Source organism: Cervus canadensis, chromosome 24 (assembly GCF_019320065.1).
Source record: "Cervus canadensis isolate Bull #8, Minnesota chromosome 24, ASM1932006v1, whole genome shotgun sequence".
Taxonomy (NCBI): domain Eukaryota; kingdom Metazoa; phylum Chordata; class Mammalia; order Artiodactyla; family Cervidae; genus Cervus; species Cervus canadensis.
The window spans coordinates 7,837,740-7,863,900 of NC_057409.1; the positions used below are offsets into that span (position 1 = coordinate 7,837,740).

Here is a 26,161-nt window from a genome sequence, read left to right on the forward strand (position 1 = left end):
TGATAAACTCAAACCTGTCCTCCACGAATCAGAAAGTTGGGGCTGAATGGAGCCTAACTGTGGTCATGACTTATGACCTGGCTCTAGCCCCTTACTCCTTGCTGGTGTCCCCAGGCAAGTTCCTTCCCTCTCCGGTCCTCCAACAAACCCCATCAGGGAGAGAAATGCATTGGCCCTCACTTGATCCCCAGGAGGATTGTCCATCTTCAGTATTCTAGAATTCCATGTTAATCTGCAACTGGGAGCACTGAAGCCCAGGCAAGGTCAGGGACTTGTTCAAGGTCACACAGGCAGCTGGACCCAACTCTGAGGCCCTGGGAGAAGTTGAGCCCAGGCTATGGAAGTTTCTATTTGTTCTTAGTCGAGGGGCATTGATTCTTTAGGTGGTTTGTGAGCCCACAGCTTTCAGGCACATCCCTAGCATCTGTTAACCTCCTTTCCTCCCAAAGTTCCATGGAGGTGAGGAGGGCCCTCTTGGTCCAGAAAAAAGAGACTGTAATACAAGAGTTGCAGGGAGAGTCACTCAGACCTTGATGTGGGGAAGAGTATTGAAGCCATGTCATGTGACCGACTGTTAAAGCAACTGGGACTTTGCCCTGGGAAATGTCCGGTCTGGGGCCTGAGAGCACTGTTTTCAGATCTCTGAAGAGCTGATACATGTCAGGGGGCCACATACATGTCGAGGGTGGAACTACAGCCAGTGGTTGTTGAACTCCATATGAAGAAAAGAAGCAGAGACAGAATGAGACATTCCTCGGGAGGTAGAGAGGTCCCCATGTGGGAGGTATTCAAGTTGAGGTCAGGATATTGTAGTGGGATTACAAGTGTTGGATGGGACTGGAGGCTGGACCAGGTGCCAGTGTCCAGCCTAGGCTGGCTCATAGTAAGCGCTTATTGAACAAATGAGAGAATGAAACCAGAGTTTCATTTGTGACCTGACAGTTAGTGACACAGTGCCTACCAACTCTGAGTTCTCGCCCTGGCATTTTCACCTGCTAATGTGTGACCTTGGGCCTTCTCAAGCCTCAGCCTCCTCATCTGTAAAATGGGAAGAATTGACCATCTTCTCGGGTGGCACAGTGGTAAAGAAATCGCCTGCCAATGCAGAAGACGCAAGAGACACAGGCTTGATCCCTGCATCGGGAGGATCCCTAGAGTAGGAAATGGCAATCTGCTCCAGTATTATTGCCTGGAAAATTCCATGGACAGATAAGCCTGCCTGGCTACAGTCCAGCGGGGGTTGCAAAGAGCTAGACATGACTGAGCACACACGCATGGCCATCTTCCATGGTTTCCCCCCAAGTAAACTTTGGTAGTTCAATGGCTCACATCCTTTATTTCTGCCTTTCAGTTTATTCCAAGGTATCTATTCATAAATGGAAAATGACATTGAAAGCAAAAAGCATATGAACAAGATGATGGTTAACATAAAGACCAGGAGAGTGGGTCCTCCCTCTGACCATGGCAGCAGGGAAGGAGAAGGAGGGATGTGATTGGGAAGGGGGTGTTGGTGGGAGCCCTAAGGCCCACTTAGTGGGCTTTTTAAAACGATGGGTGGTAGGTTTATGGGTCTCTATTTTATTATTATAACTTAAATAACATTTATATATACCCCCGTTACTATATTCTGCAGTAAAGAAAAGCAAAAGATAAAAAATATTTTAAAAGCCCTTCCTCCCTGAAACTTCTGAAAAAAGAATAGACAAAAATGCTTAAATTTGCATAGAGTTGCAGAATTGCCCATGGTGCATCAAAATTGGGACATGTTTATTCTTGGCGAAATCACCGTTTCAACCAAATTGTCCTGTCCACCAGCTCACTCAGCTGAATCATCTGGTGGACTTGAAGCCATCCCCATCATGACAACCCCACCATGCTGAGAATTTCTGTGTAGCCAGCCCCGGCTGGGCACAGTCCCTACCTAGTTCATTAGACCTTACCAACAGCCCTCCAAGTACCTGTCACTGGGCATCCTTTAAAGGTGAGGGACTGAAGTGCATTGAATAAGTCTCCTGGAGCCAGTTAGGAAGGGGTGGAGCTGGGATTTAAACCAAGGTCTGTTGATGCTGAAATTGTGCATTGCTGTATGCAGCAGCCTCATCCCAGGGGCCAGGCTCCTCATTTACAATAACTAATGCTATTCACACTTTACATATATCATATAATTTATCCTCACAGCCACCTTATGTATTGCATGAACGAGTGCTAAGTTGCTTCAGTTGTGTCAGACTGTTTGCAACCCCATGGACTGTGGCCCACGAGGCTCCTCTGTCCATGGGATTCTCCAGGCAACTGGAGTGGGTTGCCATGCTGTCCTCCAGGGGGTCTTTCCCAACCCAGGGGTTGAACCTGGTCTTCTACGTCTCCTGCAACGGCAGGCAGATTCTTTACCACTAGTGCCACCTAGGAAGCCCACCTCGTGTGTTAGGTAACCTTATTATTACTTCCATCATACCACTCGGAAAACTGAGGCACAGAAAGGTTAATAACTGGCTCCAGTTCACACCCTGGGTGAATGTCAGAGCTGAGCTTTTGAACCTTGGCAACCTGAGCTGCCTTGCCTGGCCCACAGAGAGCACAGATATCATGGACGCAAGACAGAGCTGTGGCCCGGGTCCCACAGATGACCCCCAGGAACAAAAGGCCAGCAGGGGTAGATGAATGGGCTGATGCTAGAGTGATGCTGTGCGTGCGTGCTCAGTCACTGCAGGCCTGTCCGACTCTTTGTGACCCTTTTATGGAGTGTAGCCCGCCAGGCTCCTCTGTCCAGGGGATTCTCCAGGCAAGAATACTGCAGTGGGTAGCCATTCCCTCCTCCAGGGGATCTTCCCAACCCAGGGATCGAACCCGTGTCTCCTGCATCTCCAGCACTGCAAGGAGATTGTTTACTGCTGAGCCACCTGGGAAGCCCGGAGTGATGCCAGTAATATGCAGTGAGCAGTGGTCTGCTCCTCTTCGCCTAGCAGGCCTGTGGCCCTTGGGACGGTGCTGAGGATGAGGGCAGCGCCACGTAGAGACTAGAGCAAGCTCATAAATTCCCACCTGGCATGTCCGAGCCACAGGCTCAGACATCGGGCACTCTGTCGTTTGCTGTTGGCGTGAATTTGTCACTGGCAAGAAGGTAATGTTCATCACTTGTGACTTTCGGGGTGCCCCTGGGTGGGCTTCTGGAAGGGGATCCTAGAATGTGCTCAGAACCTGGGTGGGGGCTGGGCCCTCCTCCTGCTCCATCTCTAAACTTCAGTCAAAACAAGTGGGGGGTGTGGGTGGGGAGGCTTGATAATCTGAAAGTCTTTAGCTCACAGAACCTGGTCCCATCCCAGGAGCACGGGGGAGAATGTTCCCAGTCCTACAGGGGAGCCCTGCACTTGATGAGGGAAAGAGCAGGAAAGGAAAAGGAGAAATAAGCAAATGGATGGAGGAGGCGCTAGATTTACTCAGTCAACAAACGTTTTTTTGAGCACTTACTATGTGCCAGGATTTATTTTAGGTGCTGAGGATCCAGCAATGGACCTGATGGCTTTGATTCCAGCAGGGAAGACAGAAGATAAACAAGGAGTGAATACATACACACGCCAGCAAAATTAGTGTGTGTGCGTTAAGTCGATTCAGTCTTGTCTGACTCTGTGCAACCCTATGGACTGTAGCCCTTCAGGCTCCTCTGTCCATGGGATTCTCCAGGCAAGAATACTGGAGTGGGTTGCCATGCCCTCCTCCAGGGGATCTTCCCGACCCAGGGATTGAACCCACGCCTCTTATGTCTCCTGCTTTGGCAATGGGTTCTTTACCAGCAGCACCCTCTGGGAAACCTAGTGGGTGGGTCACTAATTCCCTAGATGGGGCGGGGTGGCTGTCAGTCAAAGTCTCTTGAAGGAGGTGACATCTGAGCCAAGACCTGAGGTTGAAGGACTCAGGAGGAGGAAGGGAGCAGGGAACCGATGTGAGGGCCCATGGCGCGGCAGGAACCCACTGCTCCCATCTGCCTTCTCCTGCCTTTTCTGCACCGGGAGTGTCCATGACTCTGAATCTTGTTTCTCGATTTCTGCTTCTCCCACAGTAGCCCTGAGAAGCATGTGGGGATGAATCTAAGCAGCCCAACCTGCCGCTGAAGAACCCGAGCTGGAGCTGGGAGGGGCCTGTAAAGGACTCCTTCAAGCCCATCCCCAGCCTGGTGCTCCTCGGGCCAGCCCCCGCCGTCCAGCATGTTCTAAAACCTCCAGGTCCAGGCAGGCAGCAGCCAGAGTGGAGTCTGGCCCTGGGCACAGCTCTCCAGGGGTCACGGGGCTGGAAACGTGGGCCGCTAGGCAGGGCCCAGGAGGGGCGGCGCTGGGCCCCCCTACCCGGACGGGGGTCCCGAGCGGAAGGCGCCCGGCCCTGATTGGAACAAGGTGCCGGGCCCGGGAGCCCAGCCGGGCTCCATTGATCTTGCCCGGTGTTCCAGCCACCGGGCGGGGCCAGCGCCGGGCAGGCTGCCGGCTTTCCCAGGTGTGGGGACTCCCTGGGGGAATGGTCTCTTATGTGGTTGCGGAGCAGGCCTGCCACCCAGCACGTGGGGAGGCCAGGGCGTTAGGGGCACGCTGGCAGTGTGTGTGCAGGGGGGTGGTCCGGAGACTTGGAATCCCACAGCTGGCCAGTGTCAGGCTCCTGGAGACAGGGTCTCGGACTCCAGGCTCCAAGACTCCAAGAATATCAGAATCTTTGTCATCAGCATGCACAGTTTGTAAGTGCTCACTGTATGCCAGGCACAGTGCGGAGCACTTGGTACAGTTTAACTCCTGGCATCATCCCTCTGCCCAGGAGGCTGGGTTCTATGATCACCCCACTTTCAGGCAGTGAGACTGAGGCTCAGCAGGGTCAGTAACCTGCCTAAGGTCACACTGTTACAAGGCTTTTGTCCTTGAATATAAGAGCCCTAGAATCAGAGGGTCTTAAGAGTGTGGGAATCACAGCCGGTCAATGTTGGAAGGAATCCCAGGTGGCGCAAGTGGTCAAGAATCTGCCTGCCAATGCAGGAGATACAGGAGATGCGGGTTTGATCCCTGGGTTGAGAAGATTCCCCTGCAGGAGGAAACGGCAACCCACTCCAGTGTCCTTGCCTGGGAAATCCCATGGACAGAGGAGCCTGGTGGGGTACAGTCAATGGAGTCGGGGAGAGTCAGACGCGACTGAGCACATATGGTGTTGGGAAGACCTTGAGGATCCTTAAGTCTAACTCATTGGAACCCCTTTTCCTTCTCAGCTTGCAGTATCTAGGAGGGCAGTTTGGCCTTTGATATGAGTGGGTGTTAGCAGAACAGGATGGTCTTGGGAGCAGGGGTTGAGGGCAGATGAGGACAGGGAGTGGAGAGGGGCATCGCTGATTCTGCCCTTCCAGTCAGCCCTGTGGGGTTCTTCGTGACCACACCCACCTTCTATCTGTCTGTCCTCATCTCTTTCCACTCTCCCCTTCCCTCTTCCCCCTCCAGCCATACTGGCCTTTTCGTTTGTCCTCAAACACACAGTTATACCCCCACCACCATGCCTTTGCACATGCTGTTCCCTCTGCCTGGAATGTCTTTACATTCAGTCCACATGGCTCAACTCCCCACCTCAGTCAGGTCCCTGACGCCCCAGTGAAAGGCCTTCTTGGAGCCCCAGCGGCAGGCAGATTAATGGCCCCCAGAGATGCCCATATCCCAGCCCCTGAAACTGAATACATTACTTCATGTGGCAAAAGGAACTTTGTAGATATGGTGAAGGTTTAGGACTTTGACATGAGGAGATTATTCTGGATTATCTGATGGGCCCAATACATCACACGGGTCCCTACAAGTGGAAGAGGGAGGCAGAAGAGGACAGTCAGAGGGAGGTGTGATCGGGAAAACTGGGCAACCAGAGATGATGGCATGAGAGACGTGGCCCAGCATTGCTGGCCGTGAAGACGGGAAAGGGCCACTATCAAGGAAAGCAGACGGCTCTTAGAAGCTGGGCACGATGAGGACGTGGATTCTCCCGTAGCCCCCAGAAAGAACCACAGCCCTGCCAACACCTTACTCTTAGCGAAACTCATGCAGGCTTTCTGACCCCCCAGATTTGTATGATAATAATGTCTGTTGCTTTAAACTACTGCATTGGCGGTGATTTGTTACAGCAAATCTTTTTCCATTTGGTTTCACATCCCCAGTTAGACTTGCCAGATTTAGCAAATAAAAATACAGAATACTCAGTTAAATTGGATTTCAGATAAACAGAAATACTTTTTCAATATAAACTTGTCCCAACAAGTGCAATCATTCATTGTTTATCTGAAATTCAACTGACTTGGGTATCCTGTACTTTGTCTGGTAACTCTATTCCCAGTGATTAAAAAAAGGCTTAGGATCATACTAGGATCTCAATAAGTATCTGTTGAATGAATGAAATAAATAAATAAATGAATGAACGAACATTAAATTTTAGCTTAAAAATCCTTTTGGCTCCCAGAATGCATGCAGGGTATATAACAACCAATCATGAAAGCAAACAGTTTTATGATCCTTGCTATATACCAAATACCATTCTGAGTGAACTACAATTGCTAACTTAGTTAGTTCTTGCAGTAACCCAATGAGGTCACTAGCCCATTTTACAGATGAGGAAACTGAGGCCCTTGAGGTTCAGTAACTTTCTCAGTCACATAGCCTGCAGAGCCAAGCAATTCAGGGCCCTTGAATTCCCTCACAGAACATTCTAGCTTTATGTCTTAATATGCTTTCCCACACATAGCAGATTCTTTTTCTCTCATAGACCATGGTGCTTTGTGAGGGGTGGCTTCCCGCTTTTCTCTGACTGCAGAACCCTTGCTCATACATCAAAGCCTGGTCCTAATTCCCCTTCATTGTGAGACTGTCTCCGATGCTCCCAGAAGGACTTGTCCCCTCCTCTGATTGCATTATAAGGGCTTGCTTTTGTGTCCTTCACTCTCCCAGACTATGACCACCCTGAGGACAGAACTGAGTACGTTCAGTTCTTTGGCCCAGGAACTTAGAACTGAGCCTTCCTCTAGGGGGCTTTCCGGAAGCATTTAAGGACCAATGAACGAGTGAATGAATGAACAAAGGAATGAATGAACATCTATCTCACTCTGAGCCTCAGTTTTAGAGTCTATGAAAGGGGAAGAACAATCTCTAACCCCTACACCACCATCTCTGGAAGCAAAACACATTTTTTTCTAATTAGAAGGATAAAACACACTCATTAAAGAAAAATTGGAAAATAATGAAATTATGCAGAAGAAAATTAAAACCATCCATAATCCTGCCACCCAGAACAATTGTTAATATTTTGGTTTTCAGCCTTCTGGTATTCTTACTGTATGTATAGATTTAATTTTTTCTCTCCCTCCCTCTTTCTTTTCTTTTCTAATGGTGGGAACCTATATTCCATGTTTTGAATCTGGTTTAGAAGCTCACCAACCTACAGTGGTACATTTCCCCATGTTATTAATCCTCTCCTCAACTGTGGGCGATGTGACTGTGCTGACTGGGCATGTTGGGGGTCAGAGTATGGACAGACTCCCACCTCTGGCTCCCTTGTGGTCTGCCCTTTTGGGTGTTTCCAGATTTCAGTTATGAAGAAGACACTGCCTGGAATACCCCGGTGTGGACGCCTTAGGCGCGTTCCTGGGTCCTCCGTTGGAGAACATTCCAGGACTGGGAAGCCCACGTGGACACTGTTGTGCCCTCAACACTGCCTGCCCACTGCTCCCCAGCCCCACTCCTACCACTGGCCTTGGCAGAAAACCCTGGGGATCAATTTGGAAGAGTGGCCCCATCTATATCCAAGGCCTCTCTGGTTCCATCCAGGCTGAAGATACTCGTGTACTCAGCCACTTGTCCACGTTATGGTCTAAGGCTCATGACTTCCATCTCAGACACCAGGTTCCAAATGCAGCAGCCTGAGACATCTCTGAGGGTGCTCTCGGCCCCAGGCCAGCGTATACATCACGCGTGTTAATAATTCAATGACTCAATTCACCACATAGCAGGCCCTGTGCATTTCTGTGCACCCCTATACCTCTCCTTAGCAGCTGGGATGACTGTGTCCCATCTTACAGATGAGATCCCTGAGGGCCTAAGAACTCAGTGACTTGTAGAAGTCACAGAGCAAGGGAACAGGGCATCTGGGGTTCAGCTCCGGTTGGCCTGACTTGGTGTAAAGCTGACTCTTCTGCCCTGCCCCCCAGAGGCTGCACCCCTGTGGACCACTGATTCTGCCCTAAAGAGCCGTGAGCCTTGTAATCTGGGGTGCAAAGACCCAGTGCCACTGCCCCTTCTGGCTACTATCTGATGGGGCACTGCCCCAGCATAACTGGGAAGTCAAGGGGAGCTTTGAGCTATAAGTTGGGCAGGCCAGATCCTGCCCTCTCCTGCATGTGTGTGCCCTCACCCTCTCCATCTGTGAAATGGGAGAGCAGGGACTCAGAGGACCTCCTGGGCGTGTGGCTTCTCTGAGCCCAGCAGTGGTGATAACTCGGCGCTGAGTCAAAGGGAGAGAGAACTTTGTCAGACGGGCCACGTCATCATAGGCAGCCAAGCCTGGTCCTCGGGGGGTTGGAGTAGGCAAGTCTCTGTCCTAGGCCAGGCTGGGGGGACCTGATAGCCCCAGATGGAACCTCCCCCCTCCAGCCCCAGCAGATGGGAGGCTATTTTTTAACCAACCCCACAGGAAGAAGAGGCCAGAAATGAGCTCGGGCGGGGTTAACCCAGGTCCCTGGGGACCCCTCCTATTTGCATCCTCTTCTCCCGCAGCAGCCAGGGAGCTAAGTGGACTTCACCTGGAGCTTCCTGGAGCCTTCCAGAGTTCCCAGATCAGGCTTCTGGAGCTAGAAGGTCCCCGCGTGGTCCCCATGTGAAGGGCGGGAAAACCGAAGCCCAGAGGGGCTGGACCAGGCCTGCCTTCCTCACTGCCTCTCTGCCATGTGCTCCCACCTCCTCTGCCTCTACCTTTCTTGGGTGACCCAGGGTGGGACCTTCCTGCGTGGCCTCAGTTTCCCCACTTGTAAGGTCCCCTCCGGGTATCTCTGAAGCCTTTCCCAGCTGGAGAACCTCCTTCTGAGCTGGGGCCGCCACTCTGGTCCATCTGTCCTGGGTTTCCCAAAGGCCTCATCCCTCTCGAAGCATCAGCTGCATGGACACAGCCCAGTGGCAGGTGTCTGGGGACCACCCCCCCCACCCAGGAAGAGATGAACTTCCTGGCCCAAGAAATGGGGACCAGTCTGGGTAGGGGTAAAGCTGCTTCCCCTGCGGTCTCCCTCAGACCACACCACCAGATGTCCCCGGGTCCCCGCAGGCAGGGGTTCCTAAAAAGTTGGGTGTCTGTCACGGCGGGTGCAGCCTCTGATGTGTGTTTGCCTCTGTGAGTGGGGGTGGGGGAGCATGGGGGTTGGTGGGCACACAGCCCGGGGGCCTAACATAGAGGGGGTACCAGACTTTGGCTGCTGAACTGGGGCAGCTTGTGATAGTGGCCCGACCACACCCACAGCTCCTACCCAGAGCCCTGGACTGGGGCTGGGCTAGCCTGAAGGTGGGAGGCATGTGGGGGGGGGGGGGCGGTGCCTGAAGGGCAGGCGTACAGGTGGGGAGGGGCACAGGTGAGGGAGGGGGTACATGTGGGGAAGGTGTGCCCGTGGGGGATGGATCTCAGGGAACAGCGGCCTCTGTGGGTGAGGGTTACATGTGAGGGAGGGGTGCATGTGGGTGAAGGCACAGCGCCCAGTGCCATCAGGGCCCCCAGGAGCTGGGACCCCAGGGAATGCTTGCAGGGAGCTGACTCTGACTTACCTCCTTCTTATTGTCTGTTTCAAACAATCCTGTTAGTAAATAACGTTAACTGTGTTAGTCGACCGTTCTCAGTCGCTCAGTCGTGTCCGACTCTTTGCAACCCGGTGGACTGCAGCCCACCAGGCTCCTCTGTCCATGGGATTCTCCAGGCAAGAATACTGGAGTGGATTGCCATTTCCTCCTCCAGGGGATCTTCCCGACCCAGGGATCGAACATGCGTCTCCTGCATCTCCTGCATTAGCAGGCAGAGTCTTTCCCACTGAGCAACTGGGGAAGTCGCTCAGTCGTGTCCAACAGTTTGCAACCCCATGGACTGCTTAGCCCACCAGGCTCTTCTGTCTGTGGAATTCTCTAGGCAAGAATGCTGGAGTGGGTTGCCATTCCCTTCTCCAGGGGATCTTCCAGACCCAGGAATTGAACCCAAGTCTCCTGCATGGCAGGCAGATTCTTTACTGTCTGAGCAACATTAATTGAGTTCCTTATATAACACACCCCTGTCCCTATGATACAAGTAATATGAGTGCAATGAAAACCTTGGAAAAATACAGAAAAACCACCTTAAAAATGTTAAAGCTGGAAATCTTAGCACCAGAGTAAATACCATGCATCTCTGAGGAGGAAGGAGTTGGCAGAGCTTTTTAATATAATCATCTTAGTTCTCATACCCTGAGCATTTCAATGGGGCTACGGGCAGAGCTAAGCACTTGAAATATTATTTTGGTTAATTCTCTGAACTGTTATTTTCCCCCTTGTCCAGATGAGGAAACTGTGTGAAAGGGAGGTTAAATATACCCAGGGAGTAAGTAGCAGAGCTAAGATTCAGACCCAGGGCTGGCTAATTTGAAAGTGCAGATCATTCCAGGGTTGGGATCCAGGGCTTGGCTCCCCTGGGAAAACTGTGTTCCCTTATTCCTTCCTCCGGAGGTATTTACTGAGCCCTCCTAGGAATCAAACCTAGCTCACCATGGGAACCTGGTTGCGGACAAGACAGGTCCTAATCAGAGCCCCCAATGGTCACAGACCGAGCCCCATCCCTCACCACAGCTTGGTCCCCAACCCGCTGTCCCTGGCTGAGCTGTGGTCCCGCCTCCCCCGTCAACAGGGGCCTCTGTGAGCTTATCGTGGAGGGCCACGATGTGTCCAAAGGCAAGGCCAGGTGCCTGCCTCACCCATCCCATTGTCTGCTCAGGCAGGGAGACCCTCAGGAGCCCACCCAATGCCCCAGGCCCAACACTCTGGGCCAAGCCCCCCCAACCTGGGGTCGGGGGCAGAGAAGCCCAGCTTCCATCCTGCCTTGGCTGAATGGCAAGCCTCCACTCACAGCATGGGGCCACCCTGGAGTCTGAGCTGGCGTGTACCCCCCAGCAGCCCCTTTTAGCCAAGGACAAAGTTATTAGGAATGTCGAGAGGCAACCGTGGAGCAGGACACACGTGTGGGACCTTCCGAACCTGGAGCGCTGCGCCATCCCGTGGGTTACAGCCCATGAAGCTGGTCCTGCTTGAGGGAGGGACCCAGCTCAGTCATTCAACTTCCACCCCAGCAACAAAGCCCCTGACATACGGGGGTACAGGGGGGAGTGTGGGGTGTGTATCCAACATGTGCACTCAGGAGCTGCCTTTCTTGTCCTCGGCTGTGCCCGTGGAGGACCCCGTGGCAGTGGGGAGCAGAGCCTGGCATGCAACCCCAGCTCCACCCCCTACACATGATGTGAACTTAGGCAAGTGACTTCACTTCTCTGGGCCTTACTTTCCTCCTCTGCAAAATGGGGACAAAATTACCAACCGCTTGGGGTTTCAGAGTTAGCAATGACATCAAGTGCTGAGCCCACAATTTCAGAGGTGACTTGGGGCAGAGGAATATTCCCCTGGACAAGCAAGGGGGTCCATGAACTGGGGTAGAAGCATGTCTGTGCTGCTCACCCCATGTGGGGGACCAACATAGAAAATTCCAGAGGACTGCTGCAAGATGCCTAGGCAGGAGGCTTGGGGCAGTGCTGGACCACACATAACCTGCGCCAGGTGGGAGGGGCTCCAGGGAGAGGGACTCCAGCCTGGAGGGAGAGGCCCCCACCGAAGGGCTCAGAGTGCCCTTATGAGAGGGGCAGCAGGGTCTCTCCCTGCCAAATGGGAAAGGAGCCCTTTGCTTGTACCACGTGTGGACCTGGGTCAGCCATTGGACTTTGGCCTGGCTCTTGGAGTGCTCTCTGAGCTCAGCTTTGGCTCAACATCCCCCACCTCGGGGCTCCCACTGCTCTGTGCCTCAGTTTCCCCAACTATGCACTGATGGAGGAGAAGAACACCATCCATCGAGTGCCTTCTCTGTAGATCACATGCTGTGTTTTACAAACCTCCCCATCTTGGTCCTCAAATGACCGCTGGCCCATTTCTCAGATGAGGAAACTGTAACCCAGCAAAGGTGATGACTAACCCAGCAAGAAAGCAGCAGAGCTGATTCTGCTCGGGGAGGCTTGAGGAAGTGCCACCAGCCTTTCCCAGGAAGGAGGCCAGTGGAAGCCAAGGGATGTTCCTTTATCTGGGGAAACCTCAGTTGTTAATAACTCGGAGCTGACGTGCTATGGTGAGGTGCACAGGCTCCAGTTGCAGGTTTGAGCCTCAACTCCGTGATCTTGGGCAGGCAGTTTAATATCTCTGGGCTTCAGTGGTCTCATGCATAAAACAGGCTTAATATTGGTATTTATTTTGTAGGGTTGTAAGGATTAAGACTGGAGAAGGAAATGGCAACCCACTCCAGTACTATTGCCTGGAAAATCCCATGGACGGAGGAGCCTGATAGACTACAGTCCATGGAGTCGCCAAGAGTCGGACACGACTGAGCGACTTCACTTTCACTTCAAGGATTAAGAGGGGCTTCCCTGGTGGCTCAGATGGTAAAGTGTCTGACCGCAATGTGGAGACCCGGGTTCGATCCCTGGGTTGGGAAGATCCCCTGGAGAAGGAAATGGCAACCCACTCCAGTACTCTCACCTGGAAAATTCCATGGACAGAGGAGCCCAGTGGGGTCCATGGGGTCCATGGGGTCGCAAAGAGTCAGACACAACTGAGCGACTTCACTTTCACTTTCAAAGATTAAGAGAGCAGAGCACTTAGTGCCTGGCATATGGTAAGAGTCATGTAAGTGTTGGATGCTAATAGGACTCCTTAAGAGTTGTCATAATTTATATTTTCTAGACAATTATGCCTGGAGAAGGGAAAAGCTACCTACTCCAGTACTCTGGCCTGAAGAATGCTAGACAATCATGCATTTATTGATTCCAATTTTGTACTTTCCGTTTTGTATTTAGGATCCAGCAAATTTCCCTTTCAAGTTTCACATAACTTCCTAGGTCCTTGAGAAGGTAACTCTCTGCTCCCACAATGGATTTAATAAGTTGTCCCGAGAGCAACTTTTCCCTAAGTGGGCTCTCAGCGCACCAGCTCCTTTGAGCAGCCAATGTTTGTTAGCATATCAAAGGCTGAAATGTCCTCCACAAAACCCTCGGTGGAGCACTGGTTGGTACAGTCATTCTCTATCTTGTTTGGCCACAGAGTCCCCTTTATGTCTTTTTCTTTTTAGATTGATTTTTATTGGAGTATAGTTGCTTTACAGTGTTATGCTAGTTTCCGCCGTAGAGCAAAGTGAATCAGATAGATACATATATATCTCCACTCTTTTTTAGATTCCTTTGCTTCCCACTTAGGTCACCACAGAGCACTGAGTAGAATTCCCTATGCAGTAGGTTCTCACTAGTTAACCGTTTTATGTATAGCTGTGTATACATGTCAACCTTAATCTTCCCATTCATCCCACCCCCACCTGGACCCCCCCCCCCCAACTCCCGGTAACCTTAAGTTTGTTTTCTACATCTGTGACTCTACTTCTGCTTTGCAAATAACTTACTGTACTATTTTTCTAGATTCCACGCATGAGCGGTGTGATACAATATTTATCTTTTCTCTGTTTGACTTACTCTACTCCGTATGACAATCTCTGCGCCCATCCATGTTGCTGCAAGTGGCATTATTTTGCTCCTTTCCATGAGCCCCCTTCGTTTCTGCTCGGCACCTGATGACATCTGCCGAACACACGTCGGGAGATGTCCCACTCATTTCCTGGTTTCTAGGAAATGGCAGAGATGTGAGCAGAGCCCCCCACAGAGATGAGTGAGTGGTTCCACCTCTACGGAAATCATCTCCAGTAACTCGCTTCCACTGCTCAGCTGGTCCCCTGCGTTCTCATCATCACTGTCTGATTCAGTCCCCACAGCATCCTGGCAAGGTCAGTAGCGTCAATATCCCCATCTTACAGATGAGGAAATTGAGGTTCACGGAGCTTAAATGGCCACACAGCCAGTAAGTGGCAGATACAGGAGGCAAACCCACAGCTTCTGATTCTAAACCCCACATTCTTTCTCCTGAACATTGATAGGAAAAATAAAAATAGATCTCATTCTTACAGGATCGATCTTCCCTGGTGATATGCTTTTAAAAATCTAAAGCCTCCTCGCCATAGCACTGAATACATTACAAACTTAAATCTTTAGCAGCTTTCTTCTGCTTAAAAAGCAGTTCATGATGGTTGGGTATAAGACTTTTCAAACATTCTGAGTTGGAAAATGAAAAACTTCATAACCTCACCTCAAGAGATAATGTGGGTTGACAGTTGGGCACATATTCTGCTAGGTCTGGATGGTCCAACATGTGCTATTTAAATAAAAATAGTTAAGATAAAATAATGTTAAAAATTCAGTCCTTTATTCAGACTCATTGTGGACCTGGGCCAGCCCATTTCAAGCATTCAGTATTTACACGCAGTGAGTGGCTACAGCGTCAGGCAGTAGAGACAGAATATTTTCATCATCGCAGAAAGTTCTATTGAATAGCATTGCTCTAGACTCTTGCAAGACATATCCCAACATATATGCATACTGATTATTAATATATTTGGTGAAGTTCCTGGATATGTCATAAGTCTCTGTATGGCCTCACCCATAAAGGGAACAACCCTCTAGAGGCAAAAACCAGACACAGGGGAAAAGAGTCTAGACCGAAATACATTGAATGATAGCGGTTTTCTCTGGGTTTGAGATTACAGAGTTTATTTTTACATTTCCTAGGTCCTTCAGGTGATCGACAACCTAAAATGCAGGAGGGGTGGGCATTTGGTGAATTCATGTTTTCCCTAAAGTTCTTGCTGGTTCTAAAAGCTTCAAGGGATGTGCTTACATAAGGCTTCATTTATTATTATTTTTAAAATTGTGGATGCATGAAGAATGGAAGCCTGCACAAGTCAAAGGAATGAAGCATAAGAAGGAGAAGCAGACAGAGGTTCATTTTCAGCCTAGGGTCCCCTCCTGCTCAGGGCTGTTCTAGGCAGGATCGGCTTCACGGACATACAGGTCAAGCAGTCACACAGGGTCCCTTGTTTAGAAGAGCCCCCACTGGGACTTCCCACTGGGTGGTCCAGTGGTTAAGAATCTGCCTTCCAGTGCAGGGGACTCGGGTTCAATCCCTGGTCGGGGAACTAAGATCCCACATGCCATTGGGCTACTAAGCTGGCTGTGCCCTGCCCGCAACCACTGAGCCTGCACACCACATGAGACCCACTGCAGCCAAAGATAAATAAATAAATATTTTTTAAAAAGAAAAAGAAGAGCCCCACTCTTAGTTTCATGCTCTGTATTTTGCCATCCTGAAATTCTATTTGGTTTTCGAACAAGGGGCCCTGCATTCTCCTTTTGCACTGTGCCCTACAAGTTGTTCCATGGGCACCGGTCCCGGGATTCTCCCCGGAATGGGTCTCGTTTTGGCTGCTCTGAACTATCGACTTGTCCTCGTCAGACCACAGATGAGCCCATCCATGGTGCGCTCTACGTGCCTGAGAACAAGTTTGCTTTAGTTACTAAGATGTGTGTCTAGAGAGTGATAAAAATAGGACTTGCAAGCGGGTGCAGGAGGGCCCCTGTGGTCTCTACTCACACACAGGAGCTCAAGACGCACGTCTACACTGGCCTATTTCAGAGACAGCAGCCTGGTGCATCATGGGATGCTGTGCCCCACATCACCGCTTCGCTTGTATCCCGCCTGGACCCCACTGCCTTGAAGGCCATGCCCAGCCTCTAGGCTTGGCTTACCTTCCTTCTAGCATCTTCTCCCTCCACATTGCTGCAGGACCCACAGACCCTCCCATCTCTAAGCAAGCATCTTTACAAGGTCTTTCTGCCAAACCTTTGCTGATGCCATTTATTCTGCCTGGAACACCAATGTTCCTCCCTTCCAAGATCTGTCTATCCCAGATTCTATCCTTTCTGGGAAGCCTGGAAGTATGTGAGAGGGCCTGAAGGTACTCTAGTAGCACAGAACAGAATATGGATCACTTTGCCTGGAGGAATCAGGGAGGCCTCCATGGAGGTGGTGAGCTGGGACCTTAAAGAACCCTAACCCTAACCTGTCTGCCAGGTAGAAAGGAGACTTTTGTTGGGTTGGCTTTGATATCAGACAGATTCTGACATGAATTTGGGCTTTGCTGGTTACTAGCTGCATGATGTTGGGTTAGTTACTTCTCTTTGCTGAGCCTCAGTTTCTTCATCTGTAAAATGGGGGTGACATCGATCACACTTACTACATGGATTAGAGATTAACTGATTGGCACACAGCAAGTCATTAACAAACATGGTTCCCTTCTCCTTTCCTTAGGGTCTTTCTCCTGTGAGATGTTTGTTTCAGCCCCTCACCTGTCGCTCTGGCTCTGTTTATTCATCTCTGCAATAAAGGTAGTGGTGCCCCGCACATGGACCTGTGATGAGGATTCAATGCGGGTAATGGGAACATTTACAGAAATCCCAGGAGGCTGAGATTGTATATCGATAGGAAGTATATCAGTCAAAGAGGGGCTGGCCTTTCTCACTGGGGCATTTTCCTGAGAAAAACTCTTTCCATACATCACCGGGCTCCAGGAAGGCAGGCAGCTTTGTCTGTTTTGTCCGCTCCTGAATCCTCAATGCCCAGCACAGAGCTTGGCATGCAGATGGTACTCAGTAAATGTCCACTGAACAGCACCAGTTGGCCCACATGGCACCCAGGCCCTGGGCACTGGGAATGGGAGAATCCAGGGAAACCAACCCTTCCCAGGGAACCTGTCTTCAGACGGGGGCCACAGTACAGGTCACTAGCATTTCCTGAGTGCCTGCAACATGTAAGGCTCTGCCCAGCCCAGGGAAGACCCTGGCTCCGCTGCCAGATGGGAGAGAACCCGGGGGGAAGGTGACGGGCACAGGGGCGTGGGAAGAGGAACAGGCCGCCAGGGGCGGCCAGCAGGGTCTTGACTGGGCGGAAGCAGACCCACCCCATGCTGCAACCCCGGCTGACAGGGGACCCAATTCACCTGCTACTAGCAGGGCGGGGCTGCCCCTTCCTCTTCTTTGTTTTGAAAAACTAAAGTTCCCCCCCTAAATTTATAAGTAATACATGTTCAGGGCTTGCAACTTTGGAAAACCAGGTGTCCCTGGTGGCTCAGTAGTAATGAAGCCTCCTGCCAATGCAGGAGACATGTGTTCGATCCCTGATCCGGGAAGATCTCACCTGCCCCAGAGCAACCAAGCCCAGGCGCCATGACCATTGATCCTGTGTCCTAGAGCCCCGGAGCCACAACTACCGAGCCCACGTGCTGTAGCTGCTGAAGCCCTCTCGCCCTAGAACCCGTGCTCTGCAATGAGAGAAGCCACCGCAGTGAGAAGCCTGCACGCCACAACTAGAGAATAGCTCCTGCTTGCCGCCACTGGAGAAAGCCTACTCACAGCAACGAAGATCCAGCATGGCCAAAGATAGATAAATAAAAATTGAAAAAATTTTGGAAAACCTACAATCAAAAGAATTAGAAATAAATGCTCCCCACGATCATTGCATCATGTCGCACAAACAACAGCATTTTTGTGTTTTCCCTCCAGCCTTTTTTCTAAGGCGGACCTGCTTCCACGGGTGGTGTCCTCCGCCCTCTGGGAGGGGACACGGCTGCTCTATAGGGGAGAACCAGGCTCAGTGCCGTGAGCCCTCGCTACCCAGGACATGGGGCTTCTTGCTCCAACCATCTTGTCCCTGTTGCATCTTGCTGGCTGGAGCTGTGGGTGGGAGGCTCCGTCCATGGGGGGCAAGGAGGATGGAAAGAAAGTCCTTGGGGGGGGGCACTTCTTGGGGCCGTAGTGGTGTGTTTGTCTTTAGCCACAGGGCACCTGGGTGAGTTGAGTCTGAGGCAGGGGCATGACCAAAATGGACCTCCCTTCTCCTCCCGATCCCCTTTCTTTTCACCCCTTTCACTTGTGTGCCCCATGTTTTCCTTCCCTTATGTCTTCCTCTTGCTCTACACCCAGCCATTGTTCTCCTCTTTACAAAGGTGAGCAGATCCCTGAAATTACCCTGCATTTGAAAAAAGCCCAGTGGGGCCTTCACCCCAGAGGGGCCAAACACCGTGGTGGAATTTCAGTCAGATGTTCTGGGGGGCGGCTAACTTCGGTCACCTCAGCAAATCATAAGTTATGGGCATCCGCCCTCTCCGCCCACACGTAAGTCTGAACCTTTTGCCAAAAACACTTTTCCCAGACGCAAAAGAAAACCCCAAAGAGGAACCTAAACCTTCACACGGCTGTGCCGATTGGACATGAGGGCTCAGACTCCCACCAGCAAGCGTTGTTTCAAAGAACGAGCCAGACGGTGAAGAGGAAGTAAGGGGAGAAGCTGGAACCCTCCCGAGGGTCCGTGTTGGTCCATCCATTCATTGGTCCTTTCACTCCCCCTCTACTTCCTCCTCAAAGCCCAACCTGCTGCTGGGAGCACCCCGCTTGCCAGGAGGAGGGTAGGGGGTAGTGCGGGCAGGGGCAGGGCACTCCTGAGGCCTGGAGAGGAAAAGCAGGGGAACCCAGGAAGGCTCCCCAGAAGGGGAGGTCTTTAGACTGGGCCTTGAGAAGAGAGAGATGGGTTTCTCACCTTCCCCATCCAGTTCAGAGTCAGACTCTTGCCCAGGAGGAACAGGAACACTACATAGTCATAATTTCCATAATTAGGGAGGTCTTGCCTCTGCGCCAAGCCCTGTATTAAATATGTAATATACATAAGCTCATTAACCCACCCAACATGCCTTAAGGTGGCTACCGTTTGTTCTCCCCATTGTACGGATGAGAAAACTGAGTTCAGAGAGGCCACACCTTGCCCGCGGCCACATAGCAAGGAAGTGGCAGGACCTGGCTGCAGCCTGGGCTTGTGACTAACTGCGTTTCATGCTGGCTCTTCTCCATCCCCGTCTCTCGGAGCCATTGACAAGGGGCCTGACGGTCCTTCTCACAGGCTCCCTGCGCTGTCCTCTCCAGGGAATCACCAGGGGGTCAGTGTTAGAGACAGAGCTGTGGGTGAGACATGGGAGTGTCCGCCGTTAGTGAACGGGGCAGGGCACAGGGCCGAGAGTTTGAGGAGGTGGCCGTGCTGAGCGAGTGTTCACTACAGACCAAGCGTCATGCAGGCCTTCAGGGCAGGGTTGCCTTCTCTCTTGCAACCTCTCTAGCCCCATCTTACGGAGGAGGAAACCAATTCAAAGAGCTGAAGTCACGTGTTGGGTCACCCAGCTAACCTAACAGCTTCAACCTGGCCTGACTCCTGAGCTATGTGTGAGGTTATGTGTGAGCAAGTGGCTGGGGAAAGTTGGTGTTCCTGCTATGTCCCGGCCTCACACAAGACCACATGCCTCTCTGGACCTCAGTTTCCCCATCTATAAACCAAGGTGGAGGCGCTCTGCCTGCCAGCTCCAATGTTTCTCCTGAATTCACTACTGTTCTTGCTTCTCGCTGTGTCTCCAGGTAGGACAGTCTCGCTCCCAACCCGGCTGTGTTCCTCCACGAGGTGCCGTTTCAAGGAGGATGGGGTGGAGGACTCGGGCTCCAAATCCACTGAGGGGTAAAACCCTCCCTTCCCACCTCCCCCTGTCCCCCTAACTTCCAGCAGGTAAGGCAGGCTACTGGGCACCAAGGCGGGAGTGACTGAGGCCCAGGCCAGCCTGGGTCTGAAGCTCCCGGGAGGTTCTTGATGGCCACAGGGTCCTGAGGAATACTGCTAGCAAGAGGGGATGTGTGAGCTCAGCCTTGGAGACTGGGTGAGGTTCCTTAGCTGCCAGTAGGGCAACCCCCTGCTTGGTGGGTTTGAGGAAGGGTCTGTAGATGAGGCATCCTCAGGAGACGGCCGGAGGACCAGCATCCTTCTGACCCACTGAACCCTTAGCCCGGACTCCAGTCTCCCCGCCAATGAAGGCATCCAGACTGGCTCCCAGGTGAGGATGGGGTGGGGTGGGTGGGGGGTGCCACTGCTTTCCTGCTCTCAGAGCCTTCTGGAAGGTCAGGCCCTGTTGCTTGGGGGCATCCGACTCCTGGCCCCCATGTCCCCCGAGAGCTCCCCCCCACCTCCCGGGTAGCTGAGGAGGCCTCAGCTTTGATGCGGCCACCTCCAGGCCAGGGTGTCAATGGGCTCTCTATGTGACCAGCGGGGCCGCTGGGGGCCGCCGGCCGCCGTCGTGGGCACGGGTGAGGCCTGGACACACAGTCCCACTGTGTGGGGCCGCCTCATGCCCGCCCAGACCCTGTGGCCAGTGGGGGGACTCCCAGGAATGCCCTTCCTGCCTGGGGGGTACTTTGGACAGGCAGGGTGGTCTGGGGAGACGGGCGTGTGCAGGGCGGCCTCAGGAGCCGCCGTCAAAGGGGCTCCGCAGAGGTGGCGCCAGGCAAGCGCCAGAGTGGGTGTGGGTGGCTGGCGGTCAGTCCCTTCATCTCCTGGGGCTGTGGGGGGAGGGGAAGCTGCCAAGGTCTCGCTGCTCGGGGTGACCAACCATCGTGGGGTGCCCGGGACTCGGGAGGGTCCCCTGTTGTTTGCCCACTGCCTAGAGCTGAGCAAAGGACATAGTGAGTGGCCTCTCTGGTCCGAGCGGCTGCTCCACTGTCTGGTAACCTCTGAGTCAGACTCTGCCCAGGGCCATTCTGTCCACCCCCTGCCTTTGCACAGGCCTGCCTTGCACCTGAGAGGCTGTTTCCCATTCCTTCCAGGTGTCTTCAGGGGCAGAGCTGCTGGCCAGCTGCCCACCACTGCTCAGAGAACCCCAGCCAGACAGGCCCATCCTAGTCCCCTTCTAGCACCTCACCCCACATGGCGCCCCGCAGCCACCCCAGGAGGCGCCCGGCATCATCACAGCCTTTCCTGCTTCCCCACCTTGCCCCCTGCCTGGGACATCCTTTCCCCGTTGATCACTTCCTCACCCTGCAAGGCCCAGCTCCAGGAGAACTGTCTGGCCAGTCGCCCTCTCTGATCCCCAAGCCCTCTTGTTCTTAGTCCATTCTAACATTTATCCCAACCCGGTGCAATTTTCGGTTCACCCATCTCTTTCTACACCAGACCGTGACTTCTTCAAGGGTAGAGAGCCTGACCTAGTCACCCTTGCAGCTGAGCTCCCGGCACAAGGCCAGGCTCAAGATAATTCAAAAAATGAAGATGTTTAGCAAGCGCTTACTCTGTGCCAGTACCCTGCTTGTTTAATTCTCTCCAGAGCCCATGAGGTTGGTGTAATCATCGCTCCCATTTTACAGATGGGGAAACAGGCACAGAGAGGTGAAGCAACTTGCCCCGAGCTACGACACTCTGAAGGGCAGAGGCAGGACTTGAGCCTGGAGCTCTGATTCCAGAAGCCAGCTTGAACTCATATCTCCTCCTTGATGAGCTTATGTGGAATTACTGAGTCAGGGAAACCTTCATCTCCCTGCGATTCCTGCACGTGCGTTTAGACCCATTTCCTGCAGTTCTCTCCCTGGAGGGGTGCCCTCCCTGAGTGTCCTGGGGAGGGTGCATTTTGTGGGTGCTGTGATTGGGGGCCCTGCTGCAAGAGGACACCCCAGGGGTGCAGAGATAGGCCTCGTGGGCAGATCCAGAATGAAGGTGCTGGCCCTCCAAGGGCTGTGGACAGGCCCTCGGGCATTCCCAGGCCATAGTCCCGTTTGTCCGGTGGGGACCCCAAGGCCCATAGTCATGCAGTGTATTCTTAGACCTCAGCTTCCCCAATTGTCAAAGAGAGGATTCATGCCTGGGAGATCCTCGGGAGAAGCGATGGGAGAAGGTGGAGGATTGCACCCCAGGAACCCCCTTCATCCTCTCAGTGTCTGGAATGCTGCCATCAGTCTGCCGGCTCTGTGGGATAAGCACCACCCTCTTCTCGTCTCCTCCTCACCCTCTAATTCAGGTGGGGATCAAATGCCTCTCCACACTCTCCCCATCCTCCCAGGTGGCTCAGTGGTAAAGAATCTGCCTGCCCCTGCAGGGAACACAGGAGACCCAGGTTAGATCCCTGGGTCAGGAAGATCTCCTGGAGGAGGAAATGGCAACCCACACCAGTATTCTTGCCTGGAGGATCCCATGGATAGAGCAGCCTGGCCGGCACACATGCACACAAGCCAGGCTCTCCCCAAACCTCTTCATCACAGAGAACTGAGAGGAGTTCTGGAATCCGGAACCCAACTTGAAAAACCTCTCAAGAGGTGGTGATGCCCTGAGACCCGCTTGCTCTACCACTTCGGGCTAAGGAACTAGGACCGTAGGCCTGAATTCAGGGACTCCATGGACTCAGGCAGGAAACACATGATGTCTTTCCTTTCACTGACCTCTAGCTAAAGTTTAGCATCTTTTTTCCACGGGTGACTTTGTCAGACATCCTTCAGTCTCCTTAGAGCTGTCACGATTCTCCTGAAATTCTGTGTACGCCCATTGCTGTCACATCACGGCCCTTACCGTCTCCACTGAGAGGCCTGTGGTCACGGTGTCACACACTGGCTTTTTTTTATAGTTTGAACACAGCGTTTCTATAGATTTGAGGGTTTTTGTTTTTTTTTTCATAGTTCTTTGTATTTTGTTCTATGCATTTAAAAATACGACTCTGAGGAGTCCATAAGCTTCCTGCGAGTCCGCAAAGGTCCCCGGCTCCAGGCAGGTTAAGGACCTTGGGTGGATTAGCATGAGGCGAGAGTTGCAGGACCCCGGGATTGGATCTCTCTGGGGACAGAGTTGGGAAACCTCCAGAGACAGAATCTGGGAGGCAGATCCATTCAAGTGAGTGGGAAGTGGGAGGGATAGAACCGGGTAAGAGAGTGGGGCCAGATTGTGTGGACAGGACTCGGAACTTCAGGGAAAGCTTCAGACAGCAGACTGAGCACCACCGCCCCCCCCCACACACACACACTGGCTTACCAGATCACTCCCCAGGGATCAGCACGCTCTGCCCGGCAGCCTCCCATCTCTGTGCACACAGCCAGCCCAAAGCCACCAGCTGTCCCCTCCCTCTCCCTCCGGGTCACCTCTACCATCTCTCAGGAGCCCACCCTAGGTGGGTGGCCCTTTAGTCCCGGCTCCTAAATTTCCTTTGTTTCAAGCTCAACGTTTCTCCATCTTGCTCACGGAGGGAGAAGTACAGATTACAAAGACCCAGCAAATGGTTTTTATAAACTTCTGTTTTCTTGCCACAGCACTGCCTTTAATTAGCTTGGAGGACCACAAAGGGAGCAGCGTTATACTAGGAGCTGCTGGAAGGAAGGAGCCCACAGCACTCGGCTCCCAGACCCAGGGCTATTGCTGGTCACCGGCCACTAGCAGGTTTGACGGGAGCGCCCCCACCACGGGGACGGCAGCCCCCCCACAACCCTCCTCTCCCCCACTCAGCGCCCCGTCTGCAGCCACACAGCCTGCCTCAGCCCCTCTCCAGGGAGGAGGAGCGGGTCCAGCCCTCAGACAAGCCCGTGCAGAAGCCTTTGAACAATAAGTACCCAAATGTGCCTCGGTCCCTGCACAGAGCTGGCTGCCCAGGGACTGGCTCAGAGTCAGTCCACAGCGGGATAGGCAGATGGGCAGATGGACAGTCAGACCGGCTACTGCATCTCAACTGACCACCTCAGCAAAGCAAAGGCAGTGCCAGGCCCCCAAGCCCTGGAGTTCTGCAGTCCACTCCATCCCTCTGTTCCAGAGAAGAAGTCGGCCCCGTGTACAACCCCGAGGCGCTGCCGTCACACACAGGCCATTCCCAGCCTCAGGCAATCAGAATGCACAGCCAGAGGGGCCTTCATCTGAGGCACAGAGAGGTTAAGTAACTTGTCTAAGGCTGCCCAGCAGGGTAGCCTCAGGGTCTCTTGACCCCCGATCTCAGGTGCCACAGCCCCATCTGGGCTCCCACTACTTGGGGGGAAGGCAACAAGGTGTTGTCTGAGGCCCGGGCACGTCACCTCGAAGGGCCAGACAGAGGAATAGTCTCCCCCTGAGTTCTAGCCTCAATCAGAGGTTCCCAGCGGGGGATCTGGGAACTAAATCCTTTTTGAGGGACAAAACTTAGACCTCCGGGTCCCTCTAGGCCATAGACAGAAACAACTGATTTCTCCCCATGACCAAATTCACAAACCTTCCCGAGGCCTGCTCCCCACACTCTGATCCAGGCTCAGGGCCACCCAGAGTTGCATGCATTCCAACAAAAGCCTGGACCCCTTCCTCCCTCTGCTTCCCTAGTCCCAAGTGTTCCTCGGAAAATGCAGAGTTAGGGGAAGGTCCTTGGGAAGATCTCTGAGTCTGCCAATGTAAGCCTTGCCCCCTGCCTGCTCTGTGGCCCTGGGCAGAAGGCAGCAGGGGCCCTGGGGAAAGGGAGGATCTGAGCATCTACCTGAGCACGGGTAGAGGGTCTGAGCACCCCAGGAGGGCCAGGGGCTAGGGGTGCAGGGCCCCGGAGCCCCACGGGGGAGGCAGGAATCACACCCGTGGGGTCACAGGGACACCCCCGTGGCCTCTCCATCTCAAGACCCTCAGAGCTCTGATCTTTGAGGTTTTGAGGTCTTGTGGTATCCATGACCTCCACCAGGAATGGTCCCCACCAGGAACAGTCCCCACCAGCTGAGGATAAAAGTCCACAAAGATGTCCCACTCCAGGAGACCACGGAGGCCACCAAGCCCAGTTCCCACCTCCGGCTTTCAGAAGCCAGCGGATTTAGGTAACCAACCCCGGGCCCTTGAAGGCAGCCAGGGCGGGTGGTGGAGGGTCGCGGTCCAGGGCCTGGCCCCAGATCCCCACCCGAGAGGGCACTCATTACTCACCGCGGATGAAGGTCTGCGAGTAGGTCGGGAAGGAATCGAAGATGCTGTTCGATGCCATGCCCCGCTCTGAGGAAGGCGAGGTTTCAGCCCTTCTGGGGTTGGGTTGGGATGGATTGGTTGGCTGTTGTTTTATTTTTTCCTAGCTACTTTTGAAAATAAAGTGGGGGGGGGTTGCTTTTTGTTTGTTTTTTTTTCGTTTTGCCTCTTCCCCCCCCCCCACTCCCACCTACTGCTACGAAAAAGAAAAAAGGAAAGAACGCGAGAGTGTGTGTGTGAGCGAGAGAGGAAAAAAATCCCCAAGGAAAGTAAGTTTCTGTTTGTACCCAAGAATTTGGATTCCCGGTCCCACAGGAATGTCTCGCCACAAATTTTCAACAGAAGCGTATGCAGAGTGTATCATTAGATGGCGGGAAGGGGCCTTCAGCAGCCAGGGCAGGAGTCGTGGGGCGGTGAGAGCAGGAACAGCCCTGCCCCAAGCGCCTCGGGAATGAATGAATGAGGCTCACCCCCGTCAGAGCTCAGCTCAGTGGGTGCGAGAGCGGCCGGGGGTGGGAGGACCGGGAGCCAACCAGCTCCGGCGCAGGGCCCCCCGAAGGCGGCCGAGGGCCTCGCCTTGTGGTTCTGTGGTTGAGGGACCAGGCCTTCACGGTGTCAACTCAACCTCAGCTCACAGGATGCAAGAAGCTAGCTCGCGGCCTTGGCTCATTGGCTGGGCGGCAGTCACCTGGGCCGTGATGTCAGAGCCTCTTAGAAGATCTTGTGGCTGCCTCGCTCCCTTTTTAGAAAAAAAAAGAGAGAGAGAGAGAGAGAAAAGGGATGGCTTTTATTTGTGGGGCTGGCCTCAGCACGCGGCCCAAAAGCAGAACTGAAAGCGGCTGGAGCGGGAGTGGCCGGGCGGTGGTTTGGATCCTGTGGGAGACTCCTTTTTAATGAAGGCCAGTGTGGGCCCGGGTAGCAGGGAGCCCCAGGAGCCCGGATCCCTCCAGGGCCCCCCATCTGGGCTGTGGGTGGTTGTCACCCGGCCATCGTCAACCAATTCAGTCCCAGAGAGGTGTCCACACGTGTGGCTGGGTGGCGCTTCAGGGAGATTTTATGAGAGTTGGGATCAGGCACCAAGGGAAACACATGAAGGGGCGTCACCAGCGCTCACGCCGGAGCCCGTGGGCCTCCAGAAAGGGCTTCCTGGGGAAAGCCGGGGGCACGGCCTCGCCAAGGGGCCTTGT

The 26,161-nt window shown here is 53.2% G+C and overlaps 1 protein-coding gene across 1 annotated transcript in view; it reads right to left on the bottom strand.

Moving 5' to 3' along the window:
* RUNX3 (RUNX family transcription factor 3) overlaps positions 1-25,431 on the bottom strand; it is a 66,108-nt gene extending 40,677 nt beyond the window's left edge. Inside the window, exon 1 of the mRNA XM_043444895.1 lies at positions 24,939-25,431. Within this exon, the coding sequence (XP_043300830.1) occupies positions 24,939-24,996 (58 nt within the window). The 5' untranslated portion in view covers positions 24,997-25,431. The remainder of the gene's footprint in view (positions 1-24,938) is intronic.
* Positions 25,432-26,161: the final 730 nt, after the last annotated feature.